Source organism: Thamnophis elegans, chromosome 6 (assembly GCF_009769535.1).
Source record: "Thamnophis elegans isolate rThaEle1 chromosome 6, rThaEle1.pri, whole genome shotgun sequence".
Classification (NCBI taxonomy): domain Eukaryota; kingdom Metazoa; phylum Chordata; class Lepidosauria; order Squamata; family Colubridae; genus Thamnophis; species Thamnophis elegans.
This window is the reverse complement of record NC_045546.1, coordinates 18,426,822-18,449,561: the sequence shown is the minus strand read 5'-3', so window position 1 is coordinate 18,449,561 and position 22,740 is coordinate 18,426,822. Positions and strand designations below refer to the sequence as shown.

The window sequence follows — 22,740 nt, the reverse complement described above, 5'->3', positions numbered from 1 at the left end:
GCTTGCATCACCCTTGCCTATCAGCTCCAGTCTAAACAGGTACCACGCCGTATCAGAGCCCACTCTATGAGGAGTGCCGCGTCCACAGTAGCCTAGGGGACTCAAGCGCCCATAGAAGAGATCTGCAGAGCGGCTATGTGGGCTTCACCATCCCAGTTTGTTCGAGCTTACAAATTGGGCAAGTTTGCGTCAGCGGAAGCAGCCTTTGGGAGACAAGTCCTTCAGGGTATTCATACCGCTGGAGAGACCATTGATTCAGGTTCTTCCTGCCCTAGTAACATTTAGCTTGGATATGTCCCATGCTTGGACTCTCCAAGCAGCATACAGGAAAATGACTATTGGATTACCTGAAGGGTCCTTTTCTGTACGCTGCAAGGAGAGTCCAACCCCGCCCTAGGGTTTCTCTCTCACACAGCTTCCATGTGTACATGCATTGCATTTCTTGTTGTGGAATTGTGACTTTGTTACCGGACTTGACTTATGCAACTATGTTGACTTGAACTAAGAACAAGATTCAATGGAACCACATTTGAACAGTGTTACAGATCCACGCCTTCATCGAAAAATCTGAGGAGCCAGAAGAGGAGACGTGGCTAAAGATCTTTCAGTTCAGTCCAGGGCAGTCAGACAGAATTTAACCCATGTTTGGACTCTCATCGCAGCATACAGAAAAGGACCCTTCAGGTAATCCAATGGTCATTTTATTTCTCACAGTGGACAGCATGCTGTCTTCAACCTCATTCTAATCTTTCATTGAAAAATTCTTATCAAGCTTTGCATAAGCAAAAGAATATTGCTGTACTTATTAAAAATCGAATCCCTGCTTCCGCTTTCTTTTGCTATACTGAAATATATGAGGCTGAATGAGCAAAGTAGTTACAAAACAACTCATCACTGCGTGTGTGTTTTTTTTAATGGGCAATAGTATGTAAATTAGAATGAAGCTGTATCGTGCAGAAACCATCTATAGATATCAGACCTTAATTGCTATTTTAACTTGTTTATAGTTCAATTGCCATCTTAACTATCTGGAATGGTTTTTCTAGAATGTGATGTGCTATTACAAGTTGAAAGGTTTTCCTTCATACTTTCCTCAGTTACAAGTATAAGCGAGTACATACAGGTAAGCTTTCAGAAGAGCTACAATGCTCAGTGGCAAAGATTGCTTTTCAATTCATTATTGTTGTATGGTAAATATTTATTCAATAGCCTTTCTTGTTTATTTCTACCAATTGTGGAAACATAATCCAGTGTTACTTCTATACTATTTTCCTCCAACCAAGCAGTTGTTTTCTGGGCAAAATTACGCATGGCACAACCACTGTCCTCATTCTAGGAGGCTGAGGGAAAAGAGCAAAAGAATGTCTAAAATTCGGTGACGAGAGCAGGACAAATGATAAGTTTCTAAAATAGTTATGATAGCTGCAGCACTGGGTGATAATTAACATGTTTTAGAGTCCAAGATATAAAAAAACATTTTGCATGAAAACATGCTATAATAAGAAGACATAATTTTGTTGAACAATGCCATTAATTACAATTAACAATTAACCCTCTATACTGCAATTCCAATCCCGGTTGTAACAGCTATTCGTAAGTTGGGCCTTAGAGCTTGAGATCAGAAGCTATAACTTTTGGATCAATATTGCAGAGGCCCCACCACCACCGTTGCAAATCCCAGCAAGGCCATGTTCTCCTTGTTTCAAGGCATGAGTCATGTGAACAACTATTCTTGCCCCAGACATCCTGAAATAGAGAAGAAGAAGAAAAGAGTTTTAAGTCAGATTCTTTGCTTAGCCTTTTCAGCTTATGCTGTGTAAACAAGTGTTGTTAGTCAGTTTAAGCATATAGTTCCTATAATGAGTTTAATTCAGATAGTTTCACTTCCTTTCTCACAAAGGTTTAACAGTGTGTGTTGAGCACCAGGAGGAGAAGACGAGATATGGATTAGGTCAAAAGGAAAGAGAGAGCGAGAAATAAAGATTACCATGTGAAAGACGCTAAGTCAGAGTTGTAGAATGACAGGGCGTAGGGACCCTAAAATAAAACTGCTTTGTACTGGGTAAGATCACTGCTTTATCTAATGCAGAACAGAAAAAACAATGATTTTCAGATGACTCGTGTATACTGCACTGTGTTCCAAGCAGAGATACATGAGCAGGGAGTGAAGACCCTACAGTCACTTGATTCCTATTATCATCTCAAGTGGCAAATTCAAAGACTTTAAGATCTAAGGTGCAGTCTAAAAATTTCTAGAAAGTCATAGCTTTCCTACTCCTACAAAGATAATTCAACTGCTTTTGAGTTTGAAGACAAAGTCTAGCAAATAATGTTTAGTGTTCCTAATATTCTAGGTTTCTCAAGTAAGTACTATTTAGATGAATTGTCATTCCAGCACAACTGGAACTTTAAATAGGGCATATGCAATCTTCTATTGTCCAATCTTTCTAGCTTACATCTCCCATAATTAGTGTTACTGGATACTGGGCAAATGCAAATTAATATTAGAAATATTTGGAGGCACTTAGTTGCTTAATCTCTAAAAAAATCTCTTAAGAGATTTTTAAATCTGAGTAATAGTTTGTGAATATTTTCTATGTAGCATTTTACAATGTGTTAAGAACAAGTATTCAATGAGTTGTACTTCGAATATTACTCGGAAATAAAATCAGTATAAGATATGCTAATTGTCAGTGATTTAAATACATTGCAAGGATCTCACTAAAAACCCAGTATTGGGTTATATTAAATAGTTGCAGAAACAGATAGCTTTTGAGAGTTAGGTGACTTCAGGAAGATGTGAAATAAATAAATTGTGATAATATTTTGGGCACTCAACCACAATTTATGATATTTTTTGTTGGAAACTGGCATTTACTTCCAGTTTTTGTCAAAAAGCACTCATTGGCTGAACAGCTTCCACAATAAAGGTCATAAAATTAGATGCATTCACACGATTAACCATTTAATGACTAGCATGCCTTATGACTGGGGATCAATTAGTCATAAATTGAGGACTATCTCTACAAGATTGATTATTTCCCACTACCAGATAATTTTTTTTTTACTTACCCAATTGGGTGTCCCAAAGAGACTGCTCCTCCATGAATATTTACCTTTTGTGGATCAATATCTAGCATTTTAATGTTAGCTAGGACAACAACACTGAATGCTTCATTGATTTCCCACATTTTAACATCTTCCTTTTTGAGTCCTGTCTGAGCAAGTAACTAAAAGGAAAAATACCATTATTTAAAACTTGGTATGTATCTACAGATAATATTTATATTGTTTGCTGTACTATCAGAATTTTATGAGCAGATCCTGACACACCCACAAATAATTCAAGTAAAAAGCAGAAAATAAATAAAATAAATGAAAATTCTCAACCTTGAAGCTAAAAACACAGATTCTGAAACTTAATTACAATTAGAAAAATAGAATCACATTTTTAAAAATACTGAAAACCACACAAACATAGCCGTAAATTACAGATAACAATTCAATCTATCTAAATCTACGGTTCAATTGCAGTAAGGGAATGACTGCTCATTCAGCAACCAGTCAAACTTACAATGGCAGTGAGCAAGTGTTATTTATGACCAATCCTCAAAATTCTGGCTATCACAGTGACCCATTGGTCACATGATCACAATCAAGGGGCCAATAACTAGCTTGCAATTACAACTTTGCAGCATCCCACAGTCCCATGATCTCTCCATTTGTGACCTTCACAGCTAGCTTCCAATAAGCAAAGTGAATGGGGAAGTCAGCAGGTAAAAATGGATGACCACATAATGCCATGCATAACATGGGATTCACTTAGCAGTGGGAACTAGAAATGCTGGAACTATAATCACTAAGTAGCGTGGTCACATGATGTCACACTTTACAACTGTGTCACTTAGTGACAAATTCCAGTCCCAATTGTCCTTTTATTTTTATTTTAATTATTGAATTCTAAAAAGGAGGATATAATTGATTTTCAATAAGTGGTCTTGCATCATTGCAGAACACAGAACATAAATATTGTCAAAGCCAGAACAAGAGCAAATACTTTGCAAAGACTGCAGTTAATCCAAACAGCCAAATTCATTGAAATATCAAAGCTTACATATTGGTAAATTAAAATATCACATAATATAATAGTATTTATAAGACAAAGGAAGTTTTTGAATTCTCTAAAATTCTTCATTAGACCAGATGCTAAATGGACCCATTTGGTCACAGTCTTAAAGTAGAATGTGAGCAGAAAACATTACATTATGTTAAATTAAATATTATGTCTAGTGTGGCAGTGTCACTTAGTCACTTGATTATTTTATTTCAGTTGTTCAGATACAAACTGACATTAATTTCTCCAAAACTAATCAGAACTAAAATGCAAACCACAAACACAAAGTAGTTAATTTTTATAACTGTTTAGATTTGTTTTTAAACCTAAAGCAGATAATCTACTTTAGAAATTAATTTTAAACTCCGTTATATTACATTTCCACTGAAGACTAAATGCAGAATTAAATGAGCAACTAAATGGGGAGCAATGATTGAGGAGATGGTCACCTTAGGAACCGCATGTGCTGGTGCAATGGGAAAATCAATAGGATCAACAGCAGCATCTGCAAAACCTTCAGAAGAACAGAAACACGAATTAGAAAAGAAACCTGTTGTTAAATGTGCTTTTTCGTAATATTGAATTTTATTCTGGCAATGATTCCTCTATCAGGAACACAATTTCAGAGTTCATTCCTTAAAACATTCCATGATTTCACTGAGGGCTGCATCCGGGTTGTGTTTGATCTCGGGGATTTGGGGTAGGTGTGGCCAGCTTGACCTCACTCATGTTGGGGGCGCCTATGGTGGCCCAAGCACTCTGCCAGTGAAAAAGGGCTCCTCAGATCCATTTTCAGCTGTGCCGGCCTCCTGCAACCCTCTGCCAGTGAAAACAGAGCTCGGGAGGGATGCGTGCGGCTCTCCCAAGTTCCATTTTTGCTGGCAGAGGCACCGCAGGCCGGTCCTTCGGTGTTTCCAGGGCAGCCCCGTGGGCCAGATCTAAGCACCCTGCGGGACGGATGTAGGCGATGGGCCTTAGCTATGATACCCCTGTCTTAAAAGATACTTTAAAAAGTCCATACAAGAGAAGTGCACCGAAAGGTTCCAAAGCCTCGGATTTTTTTAAAATGTTGGCTTTTGGCAAAATTGCAATTGGCTGAAACTACTTGTTCAAAAATCTGTCCTTCCTGCCCAATCCACAGATAAAACAAAATAAAAAGAAGACATCCACCACTAGTCTTACTCAGGGAAATATAAATACAGGTAGCCCTCAACTTACAACCACAATGGAGCCCAAAATTTATGTTGTTAAGTGAGACATTTGTTAAGTGAATTTTGCCCCGTTTATGACCTTTCTTGCCACAGTTGTGAAGTGAATCACTGCAGTTGTTACATTAGTAAATGTAACAGTAAATCGCGGTTGTTAAATGAATCTGACTTGCCCGTTGACTTTGCTTGTCTGAAGGTCGCAAAAGGGGATCACATGACTCCGGGACACTGCAACCGTCATAAATTTGAGTCAGATGTCAAACATCTGGATTTGGACCATGTGAATGCTGCAATGACTGTGTGAAAAATGGTCATGCCACATTTTTCAGTTCTGTTGTAACTGAGTGGTTACTAAATGAACTGTTATAAGTTGAGAACTACTTGTATATAATGATTTCACCAAAGGGTAGGATGATTCTCACCTACGATTCTAGCCAATGGCTTCACATTCAGTCTTTTGGCTGCTTCTGAAGTCATCAGTACCAAAGCAGCTGCTCCATCGTTCAGCGTACTAGCATTGGCAGCAGTGACTGTTCCTGGAAAAAAATTCATTAAGGGAAAACAATTTACTAGGAAGAACAATTACAGCATAATGCATTCTCCTACAATGGCGCTTCCTAAATCTGGGTAAACTAACCAAAATTGAATAAAAGTTTTTTTCCTTTGGGTAATGACACACAAACCAATTAACCAATCATAGCAGGGACATATAAATAAGGGCTTTCTAATAAATGGCTTAGAACAGTGGTGTCAAACTCAAGGCCTGTGGGCCAGATCTAGCCCTAGATCTGGCCTGTGGGGCTGCCCTGGAAACAGCGAAGGACCGGCCCACGGTGCCTCTCCCAGCAAAAACCCACGCAGCACTCCTGAGCTCTGTTTTCACTGGCAGAAGGCTGCAGGAGGCCGTCGCAGCCAAAAACGGAGCTTGGGAGCCCATTTTCACTGGCAGAGCGCTCGGGGCACAACAGGCACCCCTGACACGAATGACGTCGACCTGGCCATGCTCACCCTGGCCACACCCACTCCGGTCCCCCAAGGTCAAACACAACCCTGATGCGGCCATCAATGAAATTGAGTTTGACACCCCTGGCTTAGAGCAATGAAGGAAAAAATTGAGAAGCACTATCCTATGGTGTCATCAATTCCTACTTCACTTGCTGTCAAATGATGGTCATAAAATGTACAGCAGTCTAAATCCAACATAGCTGGGATAATCTTAAACAAGCGATCAATCAAGAAATAGGTTGCAAACTAACCCTCTGTAGAACAGTCATGCAAAAGACATTCAAATATTGGAATGCGTGACACTCTATGGAAACTTTGAAGATGCAAGATAGGAAGAGTATTGATACCACTGAAATTTGTTATTGTTATCTTTAAAAAAACCATAGACAGCCAAGATCTGAAATAAATTCTAGCACGTTAAAAATGGATATCAAATCTTACCATTTTCTTTTTGGAACACTGTCTTCAATTTTGGAACTTTACTAAAGTCAACACGCTTGTATTCCTCATCTTCTTTAACCTGTGTGTCTGGTTTCCCTAAAGTAAAGATTTGAGTTAAAAAAAAAAAAAGATTTGAAACTTTGACCAAAGTCAAAGTCCAACCCAGCAAACAAGTTTTATCAGTGACCTGCTGAATGTTAAAATTTTCTTATTTTTTAAAAGACAGCTGAACACATAAGAATCTTTTGCATCATCTTATTTCTTGCCCCGTCCATCTCATATTCCATTGGTCTAGTACAGTGATAGCTAACCTTTTCTGAACCGAGTGCCCAAAGTGCACGTGAAGCCCCAAAATGCAATCCGCTCTGCCCCTCCCACTCATACACCCACCCCCAATCCTGCACATGCACACACAGCGTCCCGCATGCACCCCCCCCCATGCACGCACGGCTCCCGTGCATGCAAAGCAGACCCAAAGACCAGATGCCCGGCGGGAGGCCCAGGTGCATGCATGGCAGAGCTGAACTGGGGCAATGGCTCGCGTGTCATCAGAGAGGGCACTGCATGTCACCTCTGGAACACCTGCCATAGGTTCCCCATCACAGCTCTAGTATATGAGCGGATTGATTTAAGTTAAGGCATTGAAATCATCAAAATCAGAACATTCTGATTTAAATTATGTTTTACTTATAATTCTTCAAATATGTATTAATGGAGATTATTTGATTAGAGATCAATCAAATAACAGTTAAGAAAAACGAAGTCCAGACTTCCTGTGGGAGGAGCCTGTCGCCGAGGAGCTCAACGGAGCCCCTCTTAAAGTTCTGGTTTGTATATCTAATTAAGATCAATAGATATCATCCCTTTCGGGCAGAAAGGGGCAGGCAGAAGCTCAGGTGTTAGGATTTATTCGTAGTTCACAGCCCTTTTCCTTTTTTTTTTGGGCTGCGAACAGAGAATAGTTCCAGCGTAACTGAGCTCTTATCTCCAGCCAGTTCTTTGCAGCTGCCTTTTTGCAGCCCTAGACAGCCGACTCCCGCACTCAGGACAATGATAAATTGTTTTTAAGATAATACGAGCGGGTCTCACTTCTGTGATGTGTTTTTTTTTTAACTATCTAAACACCAGCCTTGTTTTTCCTTTGAACTTCTCTGCGCAATTGGGATACAAAATGGCGCTTTTACTGTGTTGGTGATTGATGACGTAATTAACTGGCTTTATTTCCCCGGAGACCGCTACTCATTAATGAGCCAAATCTACAAATAATTTATGGAGAACTGACCAGCTGAAGACACTGTTTATCTGTCTACTCTCAGATTTTATTTATAATGTCTCCCAGGTCTAAACAGGCAAAAAAATCCTCCCCCCTCGTGCTTAAAGAACTTGTTACCAAATCGCTGCCTTTGTCTCCTACGCCACCTACTGGAGATTCCTTGACACAGGAGCTTCTCTTTCAAATAATTAATGACTTTAGAAAAGAAATTAAAGAATTTGTGTTGGATTTATGCGATAAAATACAGACCAAAATTGCCCAGATAAATGCGAATATGTTTGAAGTCACGTCTACTTTAACAGATTATATTGAAGAAATGGAGACGAAATTGGAAACTTTGGAGGGGGCTAATTTTAAATTGACTTCTAATATCCAAGCATTACAACAAGAGATTTCAGATACTCAAACACAACTTACAATGATAAATTATAACAGAAAGGCGTCTGCAATAAGAGTTAGAGGACTGCCCGAAAAGAAAGGAGAGAACTTGAAACAGACGTTTGTAGAAGCTTTCAGCCAAGCGGTGGGAGGTCCGGGACTCAATTTTGATTGGAATATTCGAAAAATCTATCGCCAGAATTCGCGTGTAGCAGAGCAACGACAGCTTCCAAGAGACATAATTATATACTTTTTCACAAGAGAATCCAGAAATGCGATTACTCAAAAATTTTACAATAACAGGCTACGAATCGATGGTCATGATTTGTTTGTCTTTAAAGAGATCCCGCTCCAGATGCTGCAAGCAAGAAGAGGTTATACTTTTTTAACCCAAGAACTTAGAAATCGTCAAATAAAATATAAATGGGAAGCTCCAGTTGGAATCACGGTTACATTTGAAAATCAAAGATTTCGTATTAATTCTGTTTCGGAAGCTCGGGACTTTTATTATAAAACTCTGAAGGCGGGGCTTCTTGACTCACTTGGAAACGCGGAAGGACAAGGTGAAGGAAAGATAAGCAGCAAGTCACTTGGTTACAAGAAGGAGGGAGTTGTTCTCCCCCTACTGGAGAGGCAGAAGAGCGGAAACTGAGGATTCAGTCATATTCTCAAAGCAGCGGGACACGTGGTTATAAGGCAGAGGGTTGCCTTTTCTTTCCGGAAGGGCAGAAGAGTAAAGAATATAGACCCAGCGACGTCTTTAAAATACTTTCTAAGCTTTTGGACTGATTAAAACTTTAGGATTTCTGTTTGGTATGAAATGGCAAAGCTGTGTACTGATGAGGAATGGAAAGAAGCATTGCTTATTCTAGACAGATATTATACGGGACTTTTACAAGACTTATTTGAATTTCAATCCAAACTGCGCATGAAGCGTTTTCTGTGAGGAAAGCGGGGACTAAGATTTATTTGAATTGCGGTTTGGGATGAATGGAGTTGGGAAGAGTGGGGCAGAAAGGAAGGAGGAGCGGGATATTGATGAAGGGATCTTGGGATTGAACGAACTGGTATGGATTTTGGGCACACATTTTATGAATTTACATGTTTGAAGTATAACATAAAAAGCTCAGGATTTTAAAGTGAAGAGCGAGATCCTAATCTTATGCAATTTGGGCTTGGGAGGAATGGAGACATGAAACGAAGGATAGGAAGATGAGTAGCGAAAGCATGAAGATAAATTGATTTTTGTATAAACTAACATCTGAATATAAGGTTAAGAAAGGCTATCTGGAGAGTCTACAGGAAGATGGGGGTAAATATCCAAGAAGTAAGGGACGAGGACAAAATATAAATGGAATGACTCACACTGTTTAAATTTTAAGAATGATGGGAGGCTGAGCATAATGCAAAAGATTTTTCAATTTTTTTTTATTTACTTTTTTGTTTTTGTTTTTTTTTTCTTTTTCGGAGTGTTTTTTTTATTTTATTTTCATTATTATTGTTAATAAGATATTTTGAAGGTGAATGGTACTGAACTATGCCGGGTGTGTGACCTGGGAAGTCGGAGGGGGTTAGGGAGGGGGGTTCATTGGGGGTGGGTGGGTGGGTGGAGATATAGTTTCAATATATAGAATAAGAAGAATACACTTGTATACTGTTGTTCCTTATCTTTTCTTTTTATTTTTCTCTTTTTTTTTCTTATTGCTTTTTTCCTTTCTTTTTTCTTTTTGGCGTAAGGAATAGAGAAATGCACCATAGTGAGAAGTAGAGGAAAGGAAGAGGGAGAAGTAAGGAGGGAGGAAGAGGGGAATGTAAGGAGGATGAGAGGGGAAGGAGGGTGAGGAAGGCGAGAAAGGAAGATAGGAGGGGAAAGGGAAGTAGGAGGGGTGATCGTTGGAGGGAGAAAGGAAAGTTGGAGGGGGAGAAGAAGGGGTGTATGAAAGTGATAGGTTGGGTTTATGAGTTGTGTTTAGGTTGGGGTTTTTTTTTTTTCTTACTATTATATTATTATTATTGCAAATATCCCGTATATAAGTGAATGTACAAAATTGAAAATGAAAAAAAAAAAAAAGAAAAACGAAGTCCTCTTATCCATTCTACTGCTACTATATTGGAGTTCACATTCGGAAAATGAAGCATGCCATGTATCAAAACAATTTAAAATGGAGAAGGTATTGTATATTAATCCATATTACCTTTTTGAGAAATAGTAACAGGCACAATTTCCTTGGCAAATATTCCAGATTCCCAACCTTCCTTGCTTTTGGTATACGATTTTATAGCGTAAGTATCTTGATCTTCCCGTGATATAGAAAATTTCTTAGCGGTATTCTCAGCACAATTACCCTGGGGGAAATCAGGGGGAAAGGGACATATGAGGCTTTGTAAAGGGTAGAGATCATTTCCGTACCTCATGCTGCATATAATTTACTTATAGTGCCTGTGGTTTGAATTAATCTTAAATTCCTAATGAAATTTAAGATTAATTCAAATCACATGCATTATAAGGTAATGGGTAGCAGCTTTGAACTAAAACTTTTTCAGCAATTGATAATTTAACTGAATAAATGAACTTCTGCGTAGTATATGTATAGTACCTGTACTATTTTAAACTTTCTTTGCTCATGTTCACTGGAACTTTAAAATAGTATAGACAGTCCTTGACTTATGATTGGTCACTTAACAGCCATTCAACAGGCTCCCCCTGAGTGGTACATATGACCCAGATTCGAAATTCCGACGGTCACCCCTCTTGTGGTCACATGATCAGACTTTGGGCGCTAGGCAATCAGACCACATTTCTGGCCATTTACAATGTCCCATGGACACATAGCCACATTTTATGTATATATTTGCACAAAACTGGCACTTACTTCCAGTTTTTGGGAAAACTGCACCATAGCGAACCATCTGTTTGCTTAATAACCCCCAGTGGATAATAACTACCAATTCACTTAATGAGAATGATTCACTTAACAACCAGGGCAAAAAAAGTCATACAAATCAGGTGACCACTTAGTTCACAACTATCATGAGTTACAACTGTGATGAGTTACAATTGATCATACTCGAGATGACTTTTATTAATTATGCCCCAATAGGAAAAGGAATAAAAACGATTTGAATAGAAAAAAGGTTTTTAAATTACTGCAGCAAAAAGGCCTTAGCCTTTCAGGTAATTTTAGAAGATTGTAAACCACCAACTCCATGGGTGTTCATGATAGCAGAGTGTTTGCCTATAGCAGGGTTGTCAAACTGAAGGCCCGGGGGCCGGATTCGGCCCACGGGGTATTTAGAACTGGCCTGGGGGGCCGCTCTGGAAACAATGAAGGATCAGCCCGCGGTGCTTCTGCCAGCAAAAAGCCGCTCCCGAACTGTTTTCACCTGCCAAAGCCTTCTGCAACCCTCTGCCAATGAAAATGGAGCTAGGGAGGGCCACATGTGGCCCTCCCGGGCTCTATTTTCAGTGGCAGAGGGTTGCAAGAGGCTGTGGCAGCCGAAAACGGAACTCGGGAGCCCGTTTTCGCTGGCAGAGCACTTGGGCCCCCACAGGTGCCCCCAACATGAATGATGTAGAGCTGGCTGCAGCCACCCTGGCCATCTCTCCCCCCTCCCCACCAAGATCAAACACAACCCTGATGCAGCCCTCAATGAAATCAAGTTTGACATCCCGGGTCCATAGAGTCTCTGATAACAGCTTCTAAGTAATCAAAATAAGCTTTTACCTGTTTGTTCCTACTAATAAGCTAACTTGGGGGGAAAACTTTTTTTAAAATGTTAAAACAGAAAAACAATACGCACAGCGCTTCTTAAAAGTCTCTTGTATTGTGAAGAGATAACCAATATTTGAATATTAGAGTCTAGCTAAACAACTTGCATAGCCATGTCCCAGTAGCAAATGATAGTGTCCAAATAAAAGATACAACTGTGACTGTGACAATGGAATACCAGGCACCTAACTCTATGAACTTTGTGGAAACAATTCCAAAAGAGGCTAGCACTCAAATTATATTTTATTCTATTTTATGATTAAAATTGATACGTTGCTCAATTCCCAAAACCTCCGGGAGGTTTATAAAACATTCGGTTGCTGAGTTCTCCCATTCCTAGTAATAGTCATTTGTCTGACTATTGTCTGCTTCATATAAATGGCCATCAATTATAAAATAATGACAATAGGATATGTGATTAAAACAGGAAAAGAAAAACTCAATTACTGTTGCTTTCTGGGCCAGGCACCATTCTATAAGATGCAGTTCTGCCCAAGACTTTCAAGAAGAGATTGGACTGCCATTTGTCAGAAATGGTGTAGGGCAGTGATGGCAAACCTTTTTTGCCTCGAGTGCGAAAAGCACATGTGTGCGTGCAGTCGCGCATGCTCGCGTGCCCACTCACCCCATGATTTAGTGCCCCCATAATTCAGTGCCCCCCTGTGCCGTGCCCCATGCACATGAACTCATGACACCCCCAACACACACACACACTGCCCTGCACATGCGCACATGGAAATGTGGAAATTGGAAAACGGGCCGTTTCTTGGGAGACTGGGGAGGGCGAAAACAGCCTCCCCCACCCCCCTAGAGGCCAGAAACGGACCGTTTTCCGATTTCCAGTGGGCCCGGTGAGTCCATTTTTCGCTCTCCCCAAGCTCCAGAGGCTTTCTAGGAGCCTGGGGAGAGCGAAAAAACTGCTAAACACGGAAATTGGAAGTCCGTCCCCAAACTTCCAGTTTGTGCATTGGGCAGTTTTTCGCCCTCTAGAGGCTTCAGCAAACCCTCCGGAGGGTGAAAAAAGGCCAAAAATCAAGGCCGAAAATCAGCTGGCCACCAGGCGCATGCGTGCTGGAGCTGACAGGGCAACGCCTTGCGTGTTCTTAGACATGGCTCCACGTGCCACCTGTTCACCATCACGGATGTAGGGTCTCTTGCTTGAGTAGGGGGTTGGACCAGATGACCTATAAGGTCCCTTCCAACTCTGTGCCATCAGGATTGGGAAAAGCTATGTGTTAAATGAAGTGTAGCAATTTGTTTTTATTGAAAAATGATTTAAAAGTTTAAAAATGAAATATAACCACAAGACATTAGCATTTACCATGTGGATCTTGTTGTAGACATCTGTCAAGCCATCTTTGACAATCAAATCTTCAAGCTTTACTCCTCCATAAGGCGTTGTTCCCCTGGTCATGGTGTAAGGGACATTTGACATGCTTTCCATCCCTCCAGCCACCATCACATCCTGTTCAGTAGATTTTACAGCTATTTAGCACATATACATATACATATACATACATACATACAGACAGACAGACAGACACGTATGCATGCATGTAACAACATGAAAAGAGATACTTGGAATTGAATGGAGTGGTGCAGTGACCTAGAGGCGGAACTCTGGCCTCACAATCAGGAGGCTGTAAGTTCGATCCTAGGTAGAGGCAGTTATTTCTCTCTCTGAGTGGGCACACTGAGAATATATCTCCTGAACAAAACTATGCATTGGCGACAAGGACGGCATCCGGCCATTAAAACACTCTGCTAGCTCCATTCAGTTGCCCAGATTCCACCCCGCAAGAGGTTAAAAGATGATACTTGGAATTGAATCCAGTTGTACACTTCCACCACCAGAAATGTGTCCATGATAGAGCAGAAAGAGAGAATACGTCACTTCCAAATAACTCCAGAGGTCCCTCAAACTTATGTAGAAAATTCTGAGGGCGCTGAAATTAAAAAGGACCTAAATAAAGAGCTAGCAGAAGTCTACTAGTGCAAGGAAGGATTTAAGCTTTGTATCTTCTTGCAGACAAAAACTGAAAGACCTATATTAAAATTTTCCACGTGTGTATGCATGTAAAAAAAACCTCACTGACATATTTCATTTTACTGCAATATTTTGTTTTTAAAATATCCATTAAAACAATACAAAAAAGCAATGTACCAAAACCAAAAAATAAAAAACCAAATAAAAAGAAAAAAAAATCTAAAAGTCACCTAAACATATAACATGCTCATTTATTGATCAACAAAGTATCAAATTGTGCATAATTCTTGTAAATTAGGAAATACTGAAATAAATAGTAGTAAAAATAGCCTTTCCAAAAAAGGATACATTACACATTTTTTTAAAAAATTCAGTCACCAGCAACTGGGATAGAAATATTTTTCTAATCTTTCCGTTGATATTTTTCATTTGATGTTCAGAGTATCAGTTCAATAATTCAATCACTTTTTTAACCAACAACGGTCATTTGTAGACTAAGAACTGTAGCTTTCTTTAGCTCGAAATAAAGTTCAAAGTATGTATGTATGTATGTATGTATTATTTATCAGCACAAATGCAACATATACACACACACACACACACACATGCATACACACACACACACACACAAATTGTGAAAGTACAGAATATCCTACCTGACTCCCACACATCAAGCTCTGAGCTGCCATCATAATAGATTTCATTCCAGAAGCACAAACTTTGTTGACGGTTGTGCAAGGAGTAGAAACTGGTAAGCCTGTGCCAAATAAAGATAAACTAATTAGACAATAATGAAAAGAACTGCAAGCAAAATGTAAATATGACGTATCACAAAAACGTCTCCTATTTAATACAATACAATACAGCAGCAGAGTTGGAAGGGACCTTGGAGATCTTCTAGTCCAACCCCCTGCCTAAGCAGGAAACCCTACACCATTTCAGACAAATGGCTATCTAACATCTTCTTAAAGACTTCCAGTGTTGGGGCATTTACAACTTCTGGAGACAAGCTGTTCCACTGATTAATTGGTCTAACTGTCAGGAAATTTCTCCTCAGTTCTAAGTTGCTTCTCTCCTTGATTAGTTTCCACCCACTGCTTCTTGTTCTACCCTCAGGTGCCTTGGAGAATAGTTTGACTCCCTCTTCTTTGTGGCAACCCCTGAGATATTGGAAGACTGCTATCATGTCACCCCTAGTCCTTCTTTTCATTAAACTAGACATACCCAGTTCCTGCAACTGTTCTTCATATGTTTTAGCCTCCAGTCCCCTGGTCATCTTTGTTGCTCTTCTCTGCACTCTTTCTAGAGTCTCCACATCTTTTCTACATCGTGGCGACCAAAACTCAATGCAGGGTTCCAAGTGTGGCCTTACCAAGGCATTATAAAGTGGTATTAACACTTCACCTGACCTTGATTCTATCCCTCTGTTTATATAGCCTAGAACTGTGTTGGCTTTTTTGGCAGCTGCTGCACACTGCTGGCTCATTTTAGCATATTACAAACAGACCTTGAGAGACTACCTAACTCAGGAGTGTCAAACTGGATCAGCATTCTAATTCTCCCCCATGGGCCGGCGGGGGAGGGGGGCAGGTGGGTGGCCTCCTGCTGCACCTTGCTGGCCAAAATGGGGCGTGGGGGATCTGTGTGCGTCCCCCCTGTGCCTCATTTTCTCCCTCCGTGGCCACCTGCAGCACTCTGCTGGCTGTTTTTGGCCCTGTTTTTGGTCCTTTTGGTGGGCCGTTTCTGGCGCACGCAGCCAATTTTATCCGCCAGAGGCACTTCAGGTTGGTCCTTTGATATTTCCAGGTCAGCCCCGTGGGCTAGATTTAAGCCCCGATAGGCCAAATCTGGCCCACGGACCTTGAGTTTGACACCCCTGATCTAACTGCATCTAATACGTTTTTATTTACTGAAATCAATCTCAGATATATGTCAAATAATGGAAAGAATCTTCGTACCGGCACCAAGGGTTGCTTGTCGTGCAGGAGCCTGTCCTTCTCCAGCTTGGATAACATTTCCCATGTATACTTCTTTCACTTCTTGAGAAGGGATACCTAATAAGAGGAATATGTATGATAATTATGGAAGGGATAGCTTTGTAACTTAAGTCCAATAAAGATTCAAAAATAAGACACCTGTAACCCGTGTCTCCTCAGAAAACAGAATGTGCAAAATTCAGCAAACAAAAATTGGAATCTCCCAGAAAACTCCCTCTGAAAGATATCAATCATGTACTGTACATAATGGCATCCAGCCGAATGCAGCTAGAGAAGTCTTTTGCTATTAAAGCTCTAATAAGCAAAAATTGGTTCAAAACTATAAAATTCAGTGCACTGATGTTCATATTTCTTACCTTTCAGATAAATACAAGAAGGTTAAGATGGATTGACTATTTTATATAATCCAGAAAAAAAGAGTGAGAAAGAAAGAAAGGAATCTTAGGAGCACATACTGAAGAATATACTGTTACAACAGGTATCTTTGGTGTTACTCTGTGGCTGCCCCGACCTTTGGAACGAACTACCCCCAGAAATCCAGGCGTCACCCACTCTCATGGCCTTCAGAAAAGCTGTCAAGACTTGGCTATTCCGGCAGGCCTGGGGCTGTTGACCTCATTGTTGAGGTCCAGCCCCGACTGAAATGAATGTATCTGTGTTGTTTTTTAACATGTCTATTTTATTTTTCTTTTCTTTCCCCTCTCTGTAAGCCGCCCGGAGTCCTCCGGGATTGGGCGGCCTATAAATAAAATTAAACTTGAAACTTGAATTTCACCATCTCAATTCACTCCATTATCTTCACTGGTAAAATGAATAAGATTAAATAATAGGACTAAAGCAAAACCAGACCTTCTTTACGTACCTGCTTTTTCTATTGCTCCTTTAATTGCAATGGAACCAAGGTTAGTGGCTGGCAGTGAGAAAAGGGAACTTTGGAAAGATCCTATTGGTGTCCGGACAGCACTCACAATAACTACCTCCTGAAAAGGAAAAGCATTGCATCTGTTTAGTGTAAGTGAAAGTGTTTTCAGAATTATACTTTAGATCAGGGGTGTCAAACTCAAGGCCTGGGGGCCGGATCTGGCCAGTGGGGTGCTTAGATCTGGCCCACGGGGCCGTCCTGGGAATAGCAAAAGACCAGCCTGCGGTGCCTCTGCCAGTGAAAATGGAGATCGAGGAGCTCGCTGGCGGCCCTCCCAAGCTCCATTTTCGCTGTTAGAGGGTTGCAGGAAGCTGTTGCAGCCAAAAACAGAGCTCAGGAGCCCGTTTTCACTGGCAGAGCACTTGGGCCACCACAGGTGCCCCCGACACGAGTGATGTTGAGCTGGTCACACCCACACTTGTCAGGCCTACTCTGGCCCCTCAAGGTCAAACACAACCCTGATGCAGCCCTCAATGAAATCAAGTTTGATACCCCTGTTTTAGTTTTTAAGAATATTCAATGTATACTGTTGATTATTGAAGCGATACAAATCTACCGTATTTTTCGGAGAATAAGACCGCACCTTTTTTCCTCAAAAAAGAGGCTGAAAATCTGGATGCGTCTTATACACTGAATATAGCATTTTTTGCCTCCCGAAATCCTGCCCCTTCATCAAAATGGCCGTGCATACGCTTATGGAGGCTTTCAGAAAGCTCCTGGGGGCTGGGAAGGGCAGAAATGAGAAAAAACGGCCTTTTTGCCCCCCCCCAGCCCCCAGCAGCACTCTATAAGCCTCCATAAGGCTATGCATGCAATTCTTTTGACAAAAAACGGGCCTGTTTTTGCAAAAAATGGGCCGTTTTTTTGCTTGTTTTGGGGGGACCTCAACCCCTCAGGAGCATCCTGCAAACCGAAAAATATATTTATTTAAATGCAGTATACTAACTTCTCAGCAAAATTACAGTTGCTAATTAAACAACCTAAACCATTCCTAAACTTTCTGTTCTTTCAAGAGAGGGTTAAAAAGTATGATAATTTAAATGTATTAATAGTTTCAAGGATTAAGGAAAATAGTAAAGGTTTTATGACAATATATGTGAGTCAAATTATAACTAGTCTATAGCAAAAGCATCTGTGGCATTCTAGGCACCATTTGGCTTATTTTGGCATCAGAGGTCTGAGAAAGCCACGTAATTTTAGAAATGCATTAAAACTAATAATTTAGTGTTGCTTACTGTATTTTTGCAGTGTATTTAGAACAAAACTACATGCAACAATATATTGTTCTTTCCCGTGCTTTTCTAATTACATCTAGTAGATAAACACTAAATCTTTATCAAATAAGCATAGTTTGGAGCCACTATTCTATGATATTGTTTTAGCAACACTCACATTTAAACCACGTTGTGATGAGTAGCCTCGGCTTGAAAATCTTAATGCCTGCAAAACAGATTACAGCATCTATTGTAATATGGCATAAACTTTTAACCTGCAGAACAGAAAGATCAGGTCTACACTACTGTCACATTTTTTTGGACTAGAGATCATCAAGAAGGATAATGGTTTACTGAATCATACCAGTGATACCTAACTGTTAAAATTTAAGTATGTTCATTGTTAAAGGTATATTATGCTCTATATGCTTATGGAGATTCTCAGTCATTCAGGTCATGATTATCCCAAAGGTGATTTTTTAAAGAGGTAACTGGATTTTCTGGGATTTTTTTTTCTTTGAAGAGGTTTTGCTTCTCATCCAAGAAGCTTCTTCAGCTCTGACTGGATGATGGGAATGGAAGGATTGGAATGGAATAGACAAGCCTTCCATTCCCCACCACCCAGTCACAATTGAAAAAGCTTCTTGGATGAGAAGTGAAACCTCTTCAAAGAAAAGAAAAAAAACCAGAAAGCCCAGTTACCTCTTCAAAAAAGCACCTTTGGGACATGATGCTCCATAATACAAACTGCATAGAGATCCATAAGTAGACATGAAAGCGGTGGAGGATATAGAGTAGGAAACATGAACAAAGTTATTACAATAAAAGTCATTCATTAATTTCATTCACATTTTCTATACCTGGATAAGTAGCCCAAAGTGAGTGTAAAGAAAGGGATGATGAATGTATACAGCTACTGATACTCTCCTTCACCCCCTGTAAGGTTAGAACTTTTATTGACTTCTGCCTTGCCATCTCCTAGGGATGTATCTACTTCTAGGTATATTGAACTATGTCCCCTCTTGGTTCTTTTGGCCTGCCTGTGAGTTAAGCAGTCAATTGCCAGGAATCTAATGTGTTTCAATAGACCTTGTTATAGCCGCTTGATTTCTCAACTTGATTTTAATGGAATTGTAGGAAGTTATCACCCAGCCCTCTCCCAGAAAAATGAAATATCCTAGGAAATATTGAAAAGGCAGAATATTTCTCTGGATGTGAAAAGAAAGAAACATGTTTTAAAAGACAGAATAGCTGCCTGTAGCTTCCTGCCCATCCCCACTTTGTCAATGGGCCATTAAGAAGGCCTAGCTAGTCCCGTTACATAATAAAGACTTCTCCCCTTCAGCTCCAGGGGAATGGGATTAAGGCATGATAATATTGGCCCTTTACCCAACTCGCCACATGGCATCTGAGAACTCAACCAAACCTGGATTCAAAATGCAGCCTATAGAGAGTTGCCCCTGCATGGCCCCATGGGAGTCTGACAACCAATCAGAATACAAGCTCAAGATCAAAGGCCAGAGAGGGCATAAAACCAGGGACTCAGCATCTCAGTCCTTCCTTCTCTTCTTCTCCACCAACATTGAAGCATGTGATCACCTTTTCTGTTCAGGGCTCAAGCCATGGTGGTCCTGTCCACCAATAAACCATCTTTCCAAGCAGCCTCCTTGTCTCCAGTGTCTTTTTCCCCACTTGGAGCCGAACCCAGAAGGACGTTTCTTTCATCAGAACAATGCTGTTTTTGTTATTTTCCTTACAATATCCTGATACACAATCTCTTCTTTTTGACCTTTCACCCATTTCTTCCAACTTGATACCCTTTGCCTGGACTTAGCACTTATTTTGTACTTGTCCATTGATCAAATCTTGTTATTTACAGGTTTTGTGTGGCTTTCCTAACCTCACACATTCCAAACATTTCCATACATTTTTTTCCCTATTCACATATTACAATGGATACCAGTAGTTCAGGGTAGCATTCTACCACATAAATAGAAATATTTTAACACTTAGATTCTTATCAGTTAAGCAACAGTTGCTGTAAAATGGCAAAAATGTCCTTGGGTGTAGTAGCCTAGATGGATGAGTGCTGCTTATTTTACTCTCTGATTCAGAGGTGGGTTGCTAACCAGTTTACTATCATTTTGCTCATGCGCGTGCACAGAAGCGGGTGGGAGCCTCCCCCCGCCGCAACTACTGGTTCGGCAGAACCGGGCCAAACCAGCAACAACCCACCTCTGCTCTGATTCTATTGGTATTGTCTAATTGTTATTTAAAGCTTAAAGTTGGGTTCTGTATCTAAGTTTATTTGAACTGTTTTGCCATAGCAAACATTTCGGCATCGTGGGTTTACTGATTAATTCTTCTTTTTATCTGTTTGCATACAAATGATAAACACAAGAGTCCTATTCATAAATGATTCCAGTTATAGAAACAATATCACACTCAAAGCAGCAAATTTGAGAACTACCCAGAAAAAAAATAGAGAACATCTATTGCCAAAAAGGGGAGGTGTCACATCTCATTAATACCCCTTGCACATGAGACCACCATGAGATCACTGCCTTTTTTTACTATTACTAGAAAGAGTGGAAGCAATGGACACTATATACCTTTCATTTAACAAAGCATTTCAAACCAAACTAATGTTACTTTAAAGAGCTGAATCGGAAGCTAAGAATCCAGTTAGTCTTCTCCTAGCACAGAGAAATATTACATGCTGCACACAGTTTCCTCACACAACTGTTTCACTGGAAAAAAATTAAAGTGTGCTAAATCTCCACTAACATCACAGCTAATCCAAACACACTGTGGAAGAAGCAAAAGATTGACTCCTTTGATCTTTTCCTTTCCTCCTTATTTCCACCAGTCACTTTGTGGAACATTTATATTTTTCCAAAAATAGATCACCAGTGTTGGAGGGAGAGGGAGAGGTGGAGATGGAGGGAGGGAGGGAGATAGAGAGAATAAAGTTTATAAAGTTTATGAATCACTTCCACAAGAGTATTGATGCATTTTAATTTCTGTGTTGGAGACGACTTCCGAGAATACTGTGGACAGCCAAAACAAAATAAATCAATCAAAAATAAATCAATCATTCAACAAATTAACCCAAAGTTTTTGTCTGAAGCCCAAAGGTTCAGTTTAAAATTATCTTAATTTGGACCCATTAGGCAAAACCCAGCTCTCTGGAACAGCTGGGAAAGGTGGAAGAAAAGAGAAGAGGATGACCACAGCAAGGTGGTAAAATTCAGGGACAGTGGCAGGGAGGACCCCTTTGATCACTGGGAGACCCAAAATCTATCTATGTAGTTGCTAGGTGTTGAAAACGTTTGATGGCACATAATCAATCAACCAGTCAACCAGTTCAGCAGAGACACCAAATTTGGAGACGTGCCCTGTACCAACCACTTGTCCAAGGAATTTACAAGTGGTCCTCTACTTACGACCACAACTGAGCCCAAAATTTATGTTGTTAAGTGAGAAATTTGTTAAGTGAGTTTGCTCCATTTTACGATGGGTCTCACCACATTTGTTAAGTGAATCACTGCACTTCTTAAATTAGTAGCCCGGTTGTTAAGTGAATCTGATTTCCCCATTCACTTTGCTTGTCAGGTCGCAAAAGGGGATCACACGAGTCCAGGACACTGCAACTCGTCATAAACGTGAGCCAATGGCCAAGCATCTGTAGGTAAACCATGTGACCACGGGGATGCTGCAACGGTTGTAAGCTTGAAAAACGGTCATAAATCACATTTTTCAGCGGTGTAACTTTGAACGGTCACTAAATGAATCGTTGTAAATCGAGGACTATCTGTATTTCATTGTTAAACAAGTCACACCTCCCATCAACGTGAAAGCTGGCGGATTGCTCCCTAAATGCAGGGGATCCTCTTCCACCCTCGACCTTCTGGCAAACAAACATGCAGTTTGCATAGCTTGCACACCTTACACACACACATACACACACACACTCCTCTTCCTTTAGAGGAAGGATGTCGTGGCGGTCAACGACGAGGGGCCTCCCCCAAAGCTACCCCGACCAAACATGTATCTCCGGGGTCTCCCGGCTCCGTCCCGGGCCGCTACTCACCCGAAGGGGCTTCGCTACCTGCCGTCCGCACTGCATCCCTGCCGTCCGCACTTCGACCGCCTCAACGTCTGGAAACAGCAAGGAGCACCTCCGCCGTCACCTTCACCAGCACGAGCGCCACGCCCCCTAGCCCGGCCAATGGGGAGGCAAGGAAGGGCAGCCGTCTTCGTCCAATCGCCTCCCTTCGAATCCAGGCGCCTGGGAGGGAAAAGTGGGCGGGCTCACCGAGGAGCGTCTCCATTGGAGGCACGAGAGAGAGAGAGAGAGAAAGAGAGAAGAGAAGAGAAGAGGGCGGGCCAGTAGAAGAGAGGCGAGCCCGTTGCAAGAGGCGGGGAGTA

The 22,740-nt window shown here is 40.8% G+C and overlaps 1 protein-coding gene across 1 annotated transcript; it reads right to left on the bottom strand.

Moving 5' to 3' along the window:
- Window positions 1-459: 459 nt before the first annotated feature.
- On the bottom strand, window positions 460-22,529 carry ACAT1 (acetyl-CoA acetyltransferase 1). Its single transcript, XM_032219454.1, has 12 exons — window positions 22,403-22,529; window positions 18,488-18,535; window positions 17,036-17,153; window positions 16,135-16,230; window positions 14,833-14,933; window positions 13,511-13,654; window positions 10,615-10,765; window positions 6,769-6,864; window positions 5,745-5,858; window positions 4,564-4,628; window positions 3,073-3,230; window positions 460-1,746 (listed from the first exon to the last, which is right to left on the bottom strand). The coding sequence occupies exons 1-12, from the start codon at window positions 22,436-22,438 to the stop codon at window positions 1,626-1,628; spliced, it is 1,248 nt and encodes a 415-aa protein (XP_032075345.1). The 5' UTR covers window positions 22,439-22,529; the 3' UTR covers window positions 460-1,625.
- Window positions 22,530-22,740: the final 211 nt, after the last annotated feature.

Excerpts from the sequence above, each read along its gene's own strand:
- ACAT1 (XM_032219454.1), bottom strand. The coding sequence starts at position 22,438 with ATGCAGTGCGGACGGCAGGTAGCGAAGCCCCTTCGG. Across the intron at positions 14,934-16,134 it reads ACAAGCAACCCTTGGTGCCG|GCTTACCAGTTTCTACTCCT; the intron begins GTACGAAGATTC and ends TATTTGGCACAG. Across the intron at positions 5,859-6,768 it reads AGTGTTCCAAAAAGAAAATG|GAACAGTCACTGCTGCCAAT; the intron begins GTAAGATTTGAT and ends ATTTTTTTCCAG.